The sequence below is a fragment of the Acomys minous genome (genome assembly GCF_964271855.1).
Source record: "Acomys minous genome assembly, chromosome: 16".
Lineage (NCBI taxonomy): Eukaryota > Metazoa > Chordata > Mammalia > Rodentia > Muridae > Acomys > Acomys minous.
In genome coordinates, this window is record NC_140498.1 from 73,128,635 (window position 1) to 73,145,968 (window position 17,334).

The following is a 17,334-nucleotide window of genomic DNA, read 5'->3' on the forward strand; positions in this document are numbered from 1 at the left end:
CCTTCAAACAGCCGCTCACATCACATCTGCAGTCAAGAGGAGAGAGAGATGAATGTGTGCTTGCTCCCTTGTGCTGAGGTTGGTTTCTTAAACAGGTCAGGACCCCTTGCCTAGGGAACAGTCCCACTCACGGTGGGCCGGGTCTTCCCACATCAGTTAAGACAGTTTGGGACTGGAGAAATGGCTCAGCAGCTACACCTCAGAGATCCTGCGTTCTATTTCCAGCATGTACATGTAGGCTTACAACTGTCTGTGATGCTAACTCCAGGACATCTGACATCTTCTAGTGTCTGAGGCATGGCACACATGGTGCACAGACTACATTCAGGCAAACACAAATAAGAATGACCCCCATACACTCATATATTTGAATGCATGGTTCTCGGTTGGTGGACTGTTCAGGGAGAATTAAAAGCTGTGGACTTGCTGGGTGGTGGCGCACACCTTAAATCCCAGCACTTGGGAGGCAGAGGCCGGTGGATCTCTGAGTTCGAGGCCAGCCTGGTCTACAAAGCAAGTCCCAGGACAGCCAGGGCTACACAAAGAAACCCTGTCAAAACAAAGAAACAAAGACGGTGTGGCCTTGGAGGAGTAGTGTCACTGAGGGTGGGCTTCAGAAACCCATACCATTCCCAGTCTCTGAGCTCTCTGCTTCCATCTTGTAGGCAGGATGTGAGCTCTCAGCTACTGCTCCAGCACCATGCCTGTCTGCCTGCCTGCCACCATGCTCCCCTCCGTGATAGTCATGCCCTGGCCCTCTAAAACTGTAAGCAAGCTCTCAACTAAATGCTTTCTTTTATAAGTTGCCTTCGTCATGGTGTCTCTTCATAGCGATAGAACAGTAAGAACACATTGAAATAAATTTTAAAAAAATTTTTTTAAAGTTTCAGGCTGAAGAAATGGCTCAGAGGTTAAGAGCATCTGTCTGCTCTTCCAGAGATCCTGAGTTCAATTCCCAGGTGGCTCACAACCATCTATAATGAGATCTGTTGTCCTCTTCTGGCAGAGCACTATACATATTAAATAAATCTTAAACAAACAAACACGGTTTCCCACATATGTGCCTACGGGCCAACCCAAAGTAGACAGACCCTCACTGAGATTTTCCTGGTAATTTTAAGTTGTTGTGTCAAGGTGACAAAATATTTTCAGGTTTTTTTTTTTCAATGTGTGTATATGTTTTACCTGCATGTATGTGTGTGTACCACATTCCCTGGTGTCAGTGGAACCAGAAGAGGGCATTATGTCTCCTGGAACTGAAATTACAGATGGTTGTGAGCCACGGTGTGGGTTTGGGACCAGAACTCAGGTCCTTTGGAAGAACAGCAGGTGTTCTTTTGTTTTGTTTAGTTTTTTGAGACAGGGTTTCTCTATGTAGCCTTGGCTGTCCTGGACTCACTTTGTAGACCAGGCTGGCCTCAAACTCAAAGCGATCCGCTTGCCTCTGCCTCCCTAGTGCTGGGATTAAAGGCGTGGGCTAGCACGCCATGGTTTACAGCAGGTGTTCTTAACCACCGAGCCATCCCACGAGTTCTGACAATTAAAACAAAAAGTTACAACTTGGAGATCCGAGCCTGTCTTTGCAGGGCCTGGGACTTGGCTGCATCCCAAGGCAGCACAGAAGGAGGCTGTGCAAAAACTGCTTTCCCTGCTGGCCCAAGAACCAGGCAGGCCTTTTCTTTCTTCCCGTTGGAACTTAATTTCTGTTTACTCTCAGGCGTCCTCCACTAAAGTGAGCTGTAATTACCATATATTAGCATGCATTTCCATAAAGAGAACACTCTTAGAAATCAACCTGGAGGGAGTCCAAAGAGGCCCTTTTCAGCTTCCTCGTTCCATAGAATGTAGTAAATGTTTACTGAAAGCCAAGCAAGTGCTCAACCCAGGGTTGCAGGGCCAATTGGGAGACTGGGGTACGGTGGAGACTGGATGCTGGGGGCTTCTTTCACCCTGAGTGTGGACTGGAAGGTTAGGAGGAAGGCTGTGGCAGTGTCGCCCTCCCAGGGGTCAGCATCCTGACTTAGAGGTAGGTGGGGGCAGGGGAAATAAGGAGAGTCGAGAGACTTCTGACAGAAGGACTGGGCTGGCCAGGGAGGACAAAGAGTCCAGCATGATACAAAATGAGTTGTGATGGCTGGTCAGATGACACAGCAGTTGCTGCTCTTGCAGAGGATGGCATTTGAGTCTCAGCTCCCACATCAGGCAGCGCACACAGCTCTAGGATCTAACTTCCTCTTCTGCAAGCACCTTAAGATAAAACAAAACCAATCCTGCACATACAAAGAGCAGCCATAGACAAAGGGCGTAAGGGTGTGACTCATTTGGTAGAATGCTTGCCCACATGAAGCCCTGGGTTCCAGATCCAAAAAACAAAAGATTTGGTTTTTTGGTTGGTTGATTTTTTTTGAGACACAATTCCTATGTGTAGATTTGGCTTTCCTGGACTCACTTTATAGACCAGGCTGGCCTTGAACTCACAGAAATCCAACTGCCTCTGCCTCCCCAAGTGCTGGGATTACAGGCATGTGCCACCGCGCCCAACCTTTTAAAAAAGTTTTTACAGGACAGCAGGTTACCAAGAAGAGACTTGATACCCTATAAACATATACAGGGGGAGGTAATCCCCCTCAGGAACAGTCATAGGGGAGGGGAATAAGGGGAAAATGGGAGGGAGGGAAGAATGGGAGGATACAAGGGATGGGATAACCATTGAGATGTAACAAGAATAAATTAATAAAGGAGAAAAAAAATTTAAAAAAAAGTTTTTACAGTGGACTGTGGTAAGGGAACACACCAGGTAGGCCATGAGTGAATAGCCAAGGGGACAGTGAGGAGCCAGTGGGGTGGGCATGCTGACCCCACTCAGGGGCCATGCTGTATAAGACTTGGGGTTCATAGAAAAGCAAGGAACGGTTCTGATTGAGGGAGAGCGTGCCGAATGCCTTCATTCTATGTGTCCAAGAACTGGTGTTCACAGATGGGCTGACTGAGGCTCTAGAAAAAGAAGAGGCCCAGCAAAACGGCTCAGTAGCTAAAAGCACCCACTCTGCCAGGCCTGACAACCTGAGTTTAGTCCACACGGTGGAAGGAGAACTGACTCGCAGAAGTTGTCCTCTGACCTCCACACCACCGCCCCACTAAATAAATAAAATGTAATTTAAAATAAATTTTTAAGTACAGGAAGTAACTTGCCAAGACTAATGAACTTCAGGCAGATAGCCAATACAATGCCCTGAGAAGAGACTCTGCAACCAGACCTGAACCTGCTCCTTCCGTGTAGCCCCTTGTCATCTCCCTGGGACGTAAAGGGGGGGGGGGGGGGGGAAGGGCACCCTCCAGTGCCTCGCCCTCCTTTCAACATGACACCATGGCTTCCTTCATTCTAAGGACAAAGCGAGCCAAACAACATTAAGTGCTTGTTGTTGCCTGTGTGTGGTTAGCAAAGTGGCTCCTTAGAAGGCTGGTAATTACACTTGGCATTTCAGTTTTGCCCAGGCATGCCAGATAATTGTGCTGGCGGTGGAGGAGCCTCGCTGCCTGGTGTTGGAAAGTCCTCTTCCAAAGCCAGGCTTCCTAACAACCGCAAGAAGCAAAAACCCCTTGTGGAAAGTGTCGTCCGTGATGCAACGGCTGGAGTTTACCAAGTGTCTCTTTCCTGTTTTCGTTTACTCAACCTTGAGGTCTACACATCGCCCAGGAAACGTTAGCTCCCTCGGGTTCAGACCCTTCCACGAGCGCCACTGTGAGGGCCCAAGCTGCCAGGTGGGTCAGCACCGGAAGGGATGAACTGGTTTCACCTGTCCGAAGTGAGTGGGCTCAGACTCGAGGGAACTTGGACGCGGGTGGAGGTTTTTCCTTCTTTTGGGTAAATGTGTCACAGTCCAATGCTGTTGCGACAGATGGAAAAATCCTATGTGGAGCGCACAGCAGCAGCCAACCAGACAAACTCTGAGGGGCCATGAGGCACCCACTGGGGCCCCAATGCGAAACCTGTCTTGTTTCTCAGAGTTATTGAGTATGTACTTCCTGCAGTGCCCGTTCCGGTTTGAGTTTCTCAGTCGTAAAACTCCAGAGTTCACCAGCAAGGGCGGGAGGGTGGCTGCAGCAGGGAGTGGAAGGGCGTGCCCCACCCTAGAGTCCAAACGACCCTTCTCTGCCATCCTTGAAGTGCTCAGAGCTCAGCAATTAGTGCGTGTCCCTTGCGCTCTGGTGTAAGGCACTATTTGGTCCTCAGTCTTCCTGGAACCGAGAGCCACCTGGGTGACTACAGTAGCTCTGTGCATGGCGTCACTACACAACCTGGGCAAACCAGGACGTAGCCTGGCTGAGCCTTTCTCGCACCCTTCTTCCTACCCCGCAACGCTCACGCCCTGTCCCCACCTCTCCACGCTGAGGAGGACAGATGCTGGGCATCCCCTAGAGACACCCTGCTAGGAACAGCACCCTCCCACGCCCTGACTCACCCACCTGGGCCCCACGGGAGCGATAGCAGTTTTGGGGGGCGAAGACCCCCCTAGATCTAGTAAGAGGGGGTCGGTCCTCACCCAGCTCTTCAGGTCACATGGTCCGCGGCGGGCCCCACAGAGGGGTCATGTGACGGCGGCGCAGCGTTGCCTAGGCAGCGGCTGCGGGCGGAAAGAGGGAGGGGGGCCGGTCCTCCGCCCTGGCCCGGCCGCAGGGCCACCCGGCCACGACACAGACGCCAGCCACGAGCCTTAGCGGAGAGCAGAAGCCAAGCGCGCTGAGAGCTGGCCAGCCTGGGTGAGTGCTCGGCGGCGGCGGCGGCGGCGGGCGCGCCCATCTCTTTCGGTCTCGGGAGGGTCTGAAGGGGGACAAGAGAGGATCCCCTCGCAGCTAAGGGGCACGGGGAAATTGGATCAGGAAGATTGGACAGGAGGATATGGAGCTTCTTCCTGGACAGGCGGGATGGAGAGGAAGGGACGACAGGATGGCCGCGAGGGAGAGGGGTGGCCCGGTGACCCCAATCCCTTGATATCCTTGCTAGGGTGCAGTGTCAGAGGACTTGGAGTTTGGGGCTGCCAGCTGATTCTCAGGTCCTGCAGTTTGCGGGAGACTTCCCTAGAGTAAGGGACAGGGATGCAGGTGGCTGATTCTGGCAGGCCGCTGCCACCTCTCAGGCGCGTGGGTGACAAGAGACAGTTCCCGTGCCCCAGATGTTTAGAGGAAGTTAAAACAAGCCGACTCCATAACCTGCTGCCTAGGACTGTTAAAAACATATCTGGCAAGAGAAAGGCTTGTCTAACAGTCTCACCAGGGTTTGTTGTTTTGTTTTGTTTTTCCCTTTCTTTCTATAAGACCTCATCTTTCTACTGTTCCTTATTTTAAAAAGCTCAGTATGCCTAGCAATCTTAGAGCCGGAGCCCAGCAGACTTGTGGGCTCCATCTTGCGTCACCGCTCCCCCCTCCAGCCTGGGCTTGGAGCATGCAGGCCAGACTCTGCTCCTCCCGTGGGGCAAGGGTTGGACCAAGACAGGCCCTCAGAGGAGGATAAGAGATGGAGCCCCGTGGTATATGTCTGTAATCACAGTACTCAAGAGACAGGCAAGGCAATCCCAACTTCCAAGCCAGCCTGGGCTACACAGCAAGACCCTATCTCAAAGCAAAGCCAAAATATAAAGTGGGTCAGTAGGGAGCTGCAGGTGTCGCTCAACTAGTAGAATATTTTTGCCTAGCATACAGGAAGCCCTGGGTGCAATCCCCAGCATTTTGTAAACCAAGCATGTAATCGCGGCCCTTGGAGGTGGAGGCAGGAGCATCCAGAGTTCAAGGCTATACTTGGTTACATTTTTGGTTGGAGGCAAAAAAAAAAAAAAAAAAAAACCAGAAAGAAAGAAAAGAAAAGAAGGAAAGAAGCCAGGTGGTGGTGGCACACATCTTTAATCCCAGCACTCAGGAGGCAGAATAAGGTGGATCACTGTGAGTTTGAGGCTAGCCTGGTCTGCAAAAGGAGTCCAGGACAGCCAAGGCTACACAGAGAAACCCTGTCTCAAAAAAAAAAAAAAAAAAAAAAAAAAAAAAAAAGGAAGAGGAGAAGAAAAGAAAGAAAAGAAAAGAAAAGAAAAGCCAAGTGGTAATGGCACATACCTTTAATCCCCCAACTCAGAGGCAGAGGCAAGTGGATCTCTGAGTTGGAGGCTAGCCTGGTCTACAGATTAAATCCAGGACAGCCAGAGCTACCCTGTCTTGGAAAACAAACAAACAAAACAACAAGAAAAAAAAAAAAAGAGAATGATTTGGACCTCCCGGGCTAACTGGGCTAATCATAGTGGAAGGGTCTCTCATCTCCTTACAGGCCCTGCAGGCCTACCTAAGACTCCGCTGGAGCAGCCCCTCTCCAGCCTACCTACCCCTAAGCACTCTGGGGCTATCTGCATATCTTGGCTCAGCTGCACTCTCAGGCTGGAACCCAGGGGCCTTCCTCACGTGTGGCTCCTTGGGAAACCACGGTCTTTAGCTCCTGACTCCCTTTCCTTCCTCCGATCCCCTGAGACTGGAGTCACAGACAGTCGTGAGCCACCACAGGGCTCTGGGAATGGGTTCTGAGTCCTCTGGAAGAGCAGCCAGCTCTCTTAACTGCTGAGCCATCCTGTCCAGCCCCTCCACAAGCCATCTCACTGGGTGAAAGGGGGTCTTGCCCCAGGAGACTCCGCAGTCTCTGACTGTTCCCATTGTAGTCTCCCACGGCGCCCCCATTCCAGAGACTGTTCAGCATGTCCCTACTGTGTGCCCCCAGCTAGCTGGAGAGGAAGCCGCAGTTGCCAGCTTTTCTACACTGATCAGTCATGTATCAACACTACCTGGACCAGAGCAAAGCTTTGCCATGACTCTGAGCCTCACCTGAAGGAAGGCTTTGCCAATTCCCATGGGTCTGAGGCCTTGGCCCTTGTCAATAAAACATGTTCACTTGGGACTTCAACTCCTTACACATTTACTCAAGGCTTCCTTGGGGTCCTATAATTTTTTGTTTGAGTTTTTGGTTCTTGGTTTTGAGACAGAGTCTCCTGCAGCCCAGGCTGAGCTTGAATTTATGACAGAAGATGGCCTTGAACTCCTACTCTTCCTGCCTCTCTCTTCCCAGTGCTGGGATTTCAGGTGGGCACCATTACACCCAGTTTTATGCCATGCTGGGGATCCAACCTAAGGCTAGTAAGCCTTTAACTTTTGAGCCACACCTCCAGCCCCTCACTGGGGGATTCTAGGCAGGTGCTCTACACTGAGCCACACCCCATCCCCAGCCCTTCCTTCACCTTTGATGCTTAAGCTTCCATGTGATTTTGTCAGTGTCCGTGGGTATGGGAGACCAAGAATTGTTTTTCAGGCCAGGTGGTGGTAGCGCATGCCTTTAATCCCAGAACTTGGAAGACAGAGGCAAGCGAATTGTTGTGAGTTCGAAGCCAGCCTAGTCTACAAAGTGAGTCTAGGATAGTCAGGGCTATTACAGAGAAACCTTGTCTCCGGGGGAAAAAAAAAAGAAAGAACTGATTTTCCCCCATCTCTTTCTCTCTCTCTCTCTCTCTCTCTCTCTCTCTCTCTCTCTCTCTCTCTCTCTCTCTCTCTCTCTCTCTCTCCTTTCTCCCCTAGACTTCAGGCTTTGTTCTGTGCTATATGTGTAGGAAAGAAAAGAAAAAGTTCCTTTCCAAACTCTGACATGTTCAGTCATTTGCAGCTAACCCAGGGAGTTGTGAGAAGTATTTGTCTGAATCTCCTCCAAGGGAAGAGACATCCATGAGGAGGTGACTGGCCACAGTGCTGCTGGCTGCAGGTGTGGGTGACACATGACCCTAGTCCTCAAGTTGGCATTCCTAGAAACAGCTCCAGAAGCGCAGGCCTATAATGCCACACTCACGGAGAGAGATGGGCAGATCTTTGTGGTCTATATAGCAAGATCGAGGCCAGCCAGAGTTAGTGAGATCCTGTCTGTTACACACAGTGACACTCAGGGCCATGTTGGCACACGCCCTTAAGCCCAGGACTCGGGAGGCAGAGGCAAGTGAAACTCTTGAGTTCATGGCCAGCCTGGTCTACAGCGTGAGTTCCAGGACAGCTAGGGCTGCACAGAGAATCCCTGTCTCAAACTCCAACAAGCAAAGGTATTGTCGTCAGTTGCTGTTTCCTAGGCGACAAGAACACAGCTGATCCCTGGGGACCCTTTTTGTTGGTCAATGACTCTGAGGCACTTCAGCTTTCCTGAGAACAAGGAGGAAGGCAAGACAAAGGGACCCTTCCCAACTGCTGTCTTCCTCTCTGGCCCTCTGAGGTATTGACATGCGTGTGTTGAGGGGCCCGTCCTTCACTGCTGACCTTCACAGACACCCCGCCCTCTTATGGGGCTGTGGACTCCTGTCCTAATGATTTGTCTCTCAGTCTCTCTGTCTCTGCCACTCTTTCTTTTCGTTCATTTCTTTTCATCTGCTTTCTCTCTCTCTCTCTTTTAAATTACATTGTTTATTTGTTTCTTTTGGTTTATGCCACAGCTTTCCTGTCAGGAGCAGAGGACAACTTTTGAGAGTCAATTTTCTCCTTCCACTGTGTGGGACCCAGGGATCGAACACTGGTCCCTGAGTTGGTGGCAAGCATGTTTACCCACTGAGTTATCTCACTAGTGTGTTTTCTTTCCCCTCCCTCCTTCTCTCTCTCTCTTTCCCTTCCTCTTTCTCCTTACACACACACACACACACACACACACACACACACACACACACACACAGTCTCACACTGCAGCCCACACTCCTGATAAGCCTCCACAGTGCTGTGGTGACAGGCCTGTACCACAACCTACCAGGCTACACATTTTCTAGCAGCCTTAGGTAAGCTTCCGTGAGATCTGGTGGCTCCAAACACAGGAGTTATTGTCTGATGCCAAGCTAGCCACAAGGTGCCTTTGCCCTTCAGGCTTGTCCTAAAGAGATTAATCACCCTGCAGTGCGCTACCACATGCTGCGCTGAGTGAAAGAAGCTATGCCGATACTCACTTAGAATTAGTGGGGATTTGTCGTGAAAGTCTTACATCTTTTTTTTAGGGTTTGTTTTTATTATGTGTGGCTATATGCACATAAATACAAAGTCTGAGGTTTGATTTCCCCTGGAGCTGGGTTTACAGGTGGTTGTAAGCCCTCTAGTGTGTATACTGGGAACCAAACTCAGGTCCTCAGGAAGAGCAGTGTGTTCTCTTAGCCAGTGAGCCATCTCTCCAGTCCGAGTCACAGTCACAGAGCTTAATAGATCAGACCTGAGGTTTATTCCGTGTCATTGTCAGACCCAAAGTCTATTACGAATGAGCCCAGGGATCTGTGATCTGTGTGCATGCCGGTGTAATGGCACATGACTGTAATCCCAGTGGGTAGATCTGGTAGACAGATCTCTCCCTCTCCCCCCCCCCTCTCTCTCTCTCTCTCTGTGTGTGTGTGTGTGTGTGTGTGTGAGAGAGAGAGAGAGAGAGAGAGAGAGAGAGAGTGTGTCTCAAGTTAGAATGGTCTACATAGTGAGTTCCAGGACAACAGGGAACATAGAGAGACCCCGCCTCAAAGCAAAGCATGCTCATGTCAAGTAATGGTGTTCCCCAACACTAACCTCCCTCTTTCATTTATTCCTCTCCCTCCTCTTCCCACTCCTTTCTCCCCCCTCCCCCCACTTTTGGGACAGGGTCTCACTATGTAACCTCTTTTTTTTTTTTTTTTTTTTTGGTTTTGTTTTGTTTTTAGAGACAGGGTTTCTCTGTGTAGCTCTGGCTGCCCTGGAACTCACTCTGTAGACCAGGCTGGCCTCGAACTCATAGGGATCCGCTGGGATTAAAGACATGTGCCACCACCTCCCAGCTCTGGCTCTTCCTTTTAAAACACAATTCTTTTGCATTTATTTATTTAGTGTGTGTGTGTGTGTGTGTGTGTGTGTGTGTGTGTGTGTGTGTAAATACACATTTCCTGGTGTATGGAAGGGGTCAGAGGACAGTTTATGGGTCTGCCTCTCTCCTCTCACAATGTGGGTTCCAGGGATCAAGCCAGGTCATCAGGCCTGGTGGCAAGTCAGCAGGGCCGTCTCTCTGGCCCTCACCCTGTCACTTCGATATAGAGTCTCCCTAATACCGCTCAGATCAGGAGCTAGGAAGATGGTTCAGTCAGTAAGAGCACTCGCTGTGGAAGCAAGAAGAGCTTCAAATCCCCAGGGCCTATTTAAAAAGCTGGACATAGCTGGGCGTGGTGGCACATGCCTCTAATCCCAGTACTCGGGAGGCAGGTAGGTCGCTGTGAGTTCAAGGCCAGCCTAATCTACAGAGTGAGTCCAGGACAGCCAAGGCTAACACAGAGAAACCTTGTCTCAAAAAAACCAATAAATAAATAAATAAATAAATAAATAATAAAAAAGCTAGACATGACCACATGCCTGCAATCTCAGCACTGTGGGAACCTGAGATCCTGTTTCAAAGATTAAGGTGGAGAACAATAGAGAAAGACACTCCTTATACCCACTTTTACACACACACACACACACACACACACACACACACACACACACACACCTCACAGCCCAACTTTACACTTTATATCCTCCTGCCTCAACCCACTCTTGATTTTCATTTTGCTAAAGGTTTCCACTGTAGCCTGGGTGTGGCTCAACTCAGAAAGTGACTTAGAGGGTTTGGAGCTAATTTATCACGACTAAGATTAGATTTTAGTAGCTCCTGAGAAATGCCCCACCCTCACATTACAAGCAGCTTTGGGTCTTCAGGGACCTTGTGTTCAAGAGTCCAGCAAGTAGCCTGCAATCCCACCTATTCCAGAAGCTGAGGCAGGAGGATCGACATAAACTGTTGTCTCAATAAAAAAGGAAAAGGGGGGGGGCGAGGAAAAAGGGAGCAGAAGCAATGGAGAGATGGCTCAGTAAAGAGCACTGGCTGCCCCTCCAGAGGAGCCACTTTATTCTCAGCATCCACAGGGCAGCGTGCAGCCATCTCGCCTCTTCTGGCCTCCCACAGGTCTGGTGCACAGACATACATGTTAGCAAACACGAGGGGTAGCGATTTCAGCAGAAAGTGTACCTCATGCTTGTCCAGAGTCCCCCAGTGAAGGGCCGAGATATGGCTTAAGGGTAGATCACTTGTCTAGAATTCACCAGTAAGCAATGTGGATTCTAGGTAATTTACTGCAGAGCCCCATCCCCATTGCCAACCCTGGCTCTTTCTGATGTGACAGTTCCCTGTTCCCTGATGACACTGACAGTCAGAGGAGTAAGTAGGTACCTTCTGTCAAACTTTAAATTCCAGTCACGCAAAACAGGCTCTATCCTGAGTATCACAGTCACAGAGCAACGGCTCGGCCGTGGCAGTGCCTGGCATTGTGCACTTGACCCGACTTCTCTGCAGAGAGCCCTGTGTCCTGTTTTTTTTGTTGTTGTTGTTTTGTTTGTTTGTTTGTTTGGAGATTTCTTTAGTTTTTAGTTTTCGGTTTTTGGCTTTTTTGAGACAGGGTTTCTCTGTGTACCGTTGGCTGTCCTGGTCTCACTTTCTAGATCAGGCTGGCCTCGAACTCACAGAGATCCACCTGCCTCTGCCTCACAGAGTGCTTGGATCATTAGGTGTGTGCCACCAGGCCCCATGAGAGCCCCGTGTTCTATCTTGCAGATTGCCTTAGAGACCAGGGCTCCACACCCAAGCTACCTTTGGGCCCCACATCTCTGAGTTTGGACTTGGAAGCCAAGCATAGTGGTGCAGGCCCATAATCCCAGCACCTCTCAAGATGGTGAAGCAGGCTCATGAGCTCGAGGCCAGCCTAGCCTACATAGAGAGCCATTGTCTCAAAACAGAACACAGGGCTGGGGAGAGAGCTCAGCCAGAAAGTGCTTGCCATGTAAGCCCGAGAGCCTGAATCCAGTTTCCAGCGTCCACAGAAAGCTATACAAGGCAGAACCTACCTGTGAGCCCTGTGCTGGGGAGGTGGAGGCAGGGGCGTCCTGGAGCTGGACGGACAACCAGTTCAGCCAAATCAGTGATCTCTAGATTCAGCGAGTGACCACCTCAAAAAAATAAGTTGGAGAATGAGGAAGACCCTGTGTCGACCTCTGGCTTTTGTGGGCACGTGTACCACACACATTCACTTGTGCTAACCAGGACACGGGCACACATATGCACGCTAACCAGGACACAGGCACACATATGCACATGCTTCTAAGGCTTTTTTTAAAAATAGGACAATAAACACCTTTATTAAATGGGCTACAAATGGTTTGTTTTCCTTTCCAGACTTTGATCTTCCTCAGATAGGACTCCAGCTCCTTGTCCTCCAGCACATGGCCGTCTGCTTGGCCACACTGGCCTGGTCTTGAGGCAATACAGGCAAGAGCTTGCGCTGCTGGAACTGCTCTTCAGAGGACTGCTGATTTTACACATACACAAACACACACACACACACACACACACACACACATGAAATAGTAATAAGCTGGGTGTAGGGATGCACGCCTTTAATTCCAGCACTAAGGAGGCAGAGTCAGGCAGATCTCTGTGAGTTCTAGGCCAGCCTGGTCTACAAAGTAAGTCCAGGACAGCCAAGGCTACCCAGAGAAACCCTATCTGGAAAAACCAAAATTAAAAGTAACATATCTTTAAAAACAAAACCACAAAAGGTCTCAGACTCTGTTTTTTTTTTTTTTTCACAAGAACCATCTAAGATGCTCTGACGTGTCCTGTGTCTTTCTCCCCCAGCCTGGTTCCCACCATGAGTGCAGAGCTTAATGTGCCCATGGACCCCTCCACGCCTGCCTGCCCTGAACCTGGCCACAAGGGCATGGATTATCGAGACTGGGTCCGACGCAGCTACCTGGAACTGGTCACCTCTAACCACCATTCAGTGCAGGCCCTGTCCTGGAGGAAGTTGTACCTGAGCAGGGCCAAGCTGAAAGCTTCCAGCCGGACCTCTGCCCTCCTCTCTGGCTTCGCCATGGTGAGTGTGGGGGAGGCAGGGGCGGGGGGACTTGAAGGAGACGGGACACAGCTCAGTCAGTAAGGTACTTGCCCGTGCAAACATTTTCCTAGAACCCACAATGGTAGGAGAGATCTGGATATGGAAGGTTGCCATCTGACCTCCACAGCGTGTGTGCACATGCACTCTTTTGTTTGTTTGTTTTTTTATTTGTTTTTTGTTTTTGTTTTTCGAGACAGGGTTTCTCTGTGTAGCCTTGGCTGTCCTGGACTTGCTTTGTAGACCAGGCTGGCCTTGAACTCACTGCGACCCCCCTGCCTCTGCCTCCTGAGTGCTGGGATTAAAGGCATGCACCACCATGCCCGGCCTTGCACTTACACTCTTATAGACACATCACACACACACACACACACACACACACACACACACACGCACTATTAATTAATTTTAAAAAAGAAAAGAAAAGACCCAGCACACAGGAGGCAGAGGCAGGTGGATCACTGTGAGTTCGAGGCCAGCCTGGTTTACAAAGTGAGTCCAGGACAGCCAAGGATACACAGAGAGACCCTGCCTTGGTGAACAATTTGGAAGGCTAATTGAGGATGACTCCTGACATCAATCAACATCATGCCTCCTCATGTGTGTGCACCCACATATATGTGCACATGCACGCACACACGTACAAACGTGCCTACACATGTGCACCACATACAGATGAAAAAAAAAAGGGTGGTGTGGGGGGGGTGGATAGTGCCTGAGAAGCAAGTCCTGAGATTAATCTTTGGCTTCCACATGAATGTGCACATGAATGCTCTTGTGCATGCTCACCCATGAACACAACACAACACACACACACATACACACACACACACACACACACACACACACACACACACACACACACTTCAAGGCTCATAGTGAGATCCTGTCTCAAAAAACAAAACAGCTTTAGTGAATAGAGTTTACTGGAAAAGGTCGCATTTTTGTGTTCTGTCTGCCCTATTGCAGGCTTCGCCCACGAGTTTGGGAATCTGAGGAACTTGACCAGAAACTCAGGGACCTATGGGCGGTGGCCAGCCCAGCTGGGCTTGTAGATGCTGGCCAATGTGGCCTCCTCCCGGTGACGGTGGGGCTGTGTTTCTAGCCTGGCTTCTGGCTGCCACCAGCTCACTTAGTCATCCTTGGACAAGAGTCCATCACATCTGTCCCCTTGACTCCAAAGTCCCTGCCCCACATCCCATGGGGAATTGGCCCGAAGAGCCTGGAAGGGTTTAGCCCTCCCTCGCTGCTTGTGCTGGGGTACCACTGGGTAGGAAGTGATTTAGTTCAAGTCAAATAATCATTTAGTTTTGTTTTGTATTTTTAACTGCAGGCCACAGCCTCCTCCGTTATCAAACAAGGCAGAGCAATAGAAAGTAAACTTCCTCCATGGAGAGCCGCTGTGGCGGAAGAGCATGCTAGGCTATGAGTGAGCCATATTTGGGAGAGTTAGACCCTTCTAGCCAGGGAGGACCAGACCACACAGGCTGGAGCAGAGACCGCCGACTTCTGAGCAACACTGGGGCTTTTTTTCTTTTCTTTTTCCTTTTTTTTTGTGTTGTTTGTTTGTTGCTAGAGATTGAATCTGGGGTCTTTTTATTTCCTATTTCTTTCCTATTGTTGTTCTATAGGACCTTTTTCACTCTGATTTGTGTGTCTGTGATGCATGTACATGTATGTGCGTGCATGTTTTACATGTATGTGGGTGCACATGTGTGTATGAGTATGTGGGGGGATGAGAATGAGCCCACTGTTTTTCCACCATGTTTACTGAGGCAGACTCTCTCTTTCTCTCTTTTCTTTTGGGGGGGGCTGCTTTGCCTATATATATATATATGTTTGTACCATGTACATGCCTGCTGCTCGAGGAGGCTGGAAGATGGGGTCAGATCCCCAGATCCCCAGAGCTAGAGCTACAGGCGGATGTGTGCCACTATACGAGTGCCGGGAATCAAACCTGGGTCTTCTGGAAGAACAGATACTGCTCTTAACCACAGAGCCATCTCTCCAGCCCCCAGAGGCAGCGTCTCTCAGTCAAACCCAGAGCCCACTGATGCAGTTCATCTTGCTAAGCACCAACTCTGCAGATCCTGTTTCCCCTCCCACGGCTGGAATTGTAGGTGGGTCACCACACCCATCCAGTCTTAACAGCGGTTCTGAGGATCCGAACTCTGATCCCCAAGCTTCCTGGGTAACCTTTTTAACCCCTAAGGGGTCTCCCCCATCTCTAGGGCCTTTTAAAAAGTATTTGTTTGTGTATTTGTGTATATTTGTCCGTGTGTATGAATATATGTACATATGCATATGCACCAGGAGGCCAGAAAAGAGCATCAGACGTTGCTTTCCGTCACTCTGATGGAAGACAGACCTTTGAGGCAGGGTCTCTCCCTGAACCCAGGGCTCAATTTTTCTCTGCTAGGCTTCCAGCTTTTACATGGGTGTTGGGGTCCAAACTAAAGTCCTCCAGAGCGCACAGCAAACAGTATTCTTAACCACCGAGCCATTTCTCCAGCCCCAGAAACTATGGCCTTGAACATGCAAGGTCATTGCTCTGCCACCAGCCACTTCCCCAGTGCATTCATCATTTCCCCCTGCGGTTTCGTCATGCTCAACATCTACCTCAGTCAGAGGAGTGCTTGCCTAGCACACACAAAGCCCCAGCCCTGCAGGAACCAGGCACGGTGCTGCACACCTGTCACCACAGCCCTCACGAGGTTCAGAAGTTCACATTCACCCTGAGCTACATAGTGAGTTCGGTGCTACCTTGGCCTACTATGAGACCGGGCTTCCGGGGGGGTTGGGGGGAAAGACAGCAGTTGCCAGCTGTGGTGTCAATGTGTAGCCTCAGATTCATGATCCTCCTGCTTCAGCCTCCTGGTTGCTGCAATTAAAAGATCTATATCGCCGGATGTGGTGGCGAATGCCTTTAATCCCAACACTTGGGAGGCAGAGGCAGGTGGATCGCTGTAAGTTTGAGGCCAGCCTGGTCTACAAAGTGAGCCCAGCACAGCCAGGGCTCCATAGAGAAACCCTGTCTCAAAAATACCAAAAAAAAAAAAAAAAAAAAAAAAAAAAAAAGGTCTACATCTCTCTGCCTGGCCTCAAAGCACATTTCACTGTCCCCAGGCCCTTCTGGTTACTGATCATATAGAGGCATGGGGCCCAACGGTGGCTTTGATCTGTGACACAGCCTGGGACCCTCAGCAGAAGAAGGTTGGGCATACAGTGCCAGGCATCACCCCTTTTCTGATACTCGGGATGAGTCAGTTTGTGTGACTGGAATTCAAAGTTTGACAGAATGTTCCCATGGATGACTCTGACTAGCAGTGTCTTCAAGGAAACAGGGAACTGTCATATTCAGAAACAGCCAGGGGGTGGGCAGTGGGGGTGGGGCTCTGAGGCAGAGTGATGCCCAGCACCCACAAGAGATGATGTCACGCACCTGTTGTCCCAGCACTAGAGGCGGGAGCAGAAAGGTCGAGAGTTCTAGGCCCTGACTGTCTTGGAATTCTGTGTAGACCAGCCTGACCTTGGACTCACAGATCCACCTGCCTCTGACCCCTGTGTGCTGGGAGTCTGTATGCCACAGTAGGTGGATTAGAATTCTCCCTCTTACCACAGACTTGTACAGAACTGCGTTTGTTTGTTTGTTTGTTTGTTTTTGTTTTTCGAAACACGGTTTCATTGCGTAGTCTTAGCTGTCCTGGACTCACCTTGTAGACCAGGCCAGGACTGCGTTTTTCTGACCTGGTTTCTGTTGGTTTTAGTTTTAGAAAGTTGAGACATTTTACAGGATTTAATATAATGTCCTTATTTTCTTCCCCTTTAACATTTTTTTTTTTCAGACAGGCTTCACAATGTAGACAGGTTGCCCTTGAGCTCACTATGTAGACCAGGCTAGCCTCCAGCTCAGAGATCCTCCTACCTTTGCCTCCCCAGTGTTTGGATTAAAGGTGTGCACCACTACAATTAGCTTCTTTTCTCCCGTCACCCCCCGTGTTCGTGTGTATGTGTGTGTGTGTGTCTCTATGTATGTATGTGTGTATCTATGAGTCTATATGTGTGTCTCTATGTATGTATGTGTGTATCTATGTGTGTGTCTGTGTGCTTTTGTGTCTGTGTGCCTCCGTGTCTGTGTGCCTCTGTGTCTGTGTGTGTGTATGTATGTCTATGTGTCTGTGTGTCTGTGTCTCTATGTATGTATGTATCTATGAGTCTGTGTGTGTCTCTGTGTGTGTGTGTGTGTGTATGTCTCTGTGTGTGTGTCTGTGTGCCTCTGTGTCTGTATGTCTATGTGTCTGTGTTTGTGGGTCTATGTGCCTGTGTATTTCTTTGTGTGTGTGTGCCTATGTCTATGTGT

The 17,334-nt window shown here is 49.8% G+C and overlaps 1 protein-coding gene across 3 annotated transcripts in view; it reads left to right on the forward strand.

Annotated features, from left to right (window-relative positions):
- The window catches only part of ORAI2 (ORAI calcium release-activated calcium modulator 2), a 28,322-nt gene that overhangs the window by 2,436 nt on the left and 8,552 nt on the right, over nt 1-17,334 (forward strand). The window contains exons 2-4 of one of the 3 annotated variants that reach the window (XM_084764674.1): nt 666-766; nt 891-3,762; nt 12,719-12,956. In XM_084764674.1, the coding sequence (XP_084620800.1) occupies nt 12,732-12,956 (225 nt within the window). In that variant the 5' untranslated portion in view covers nt 666-766; nt 891-3,762; nt 12,719-12,731. The other 2 variants (XM_084764673.1, XM_084764672.1) reach the window with 2 other exon arrangements.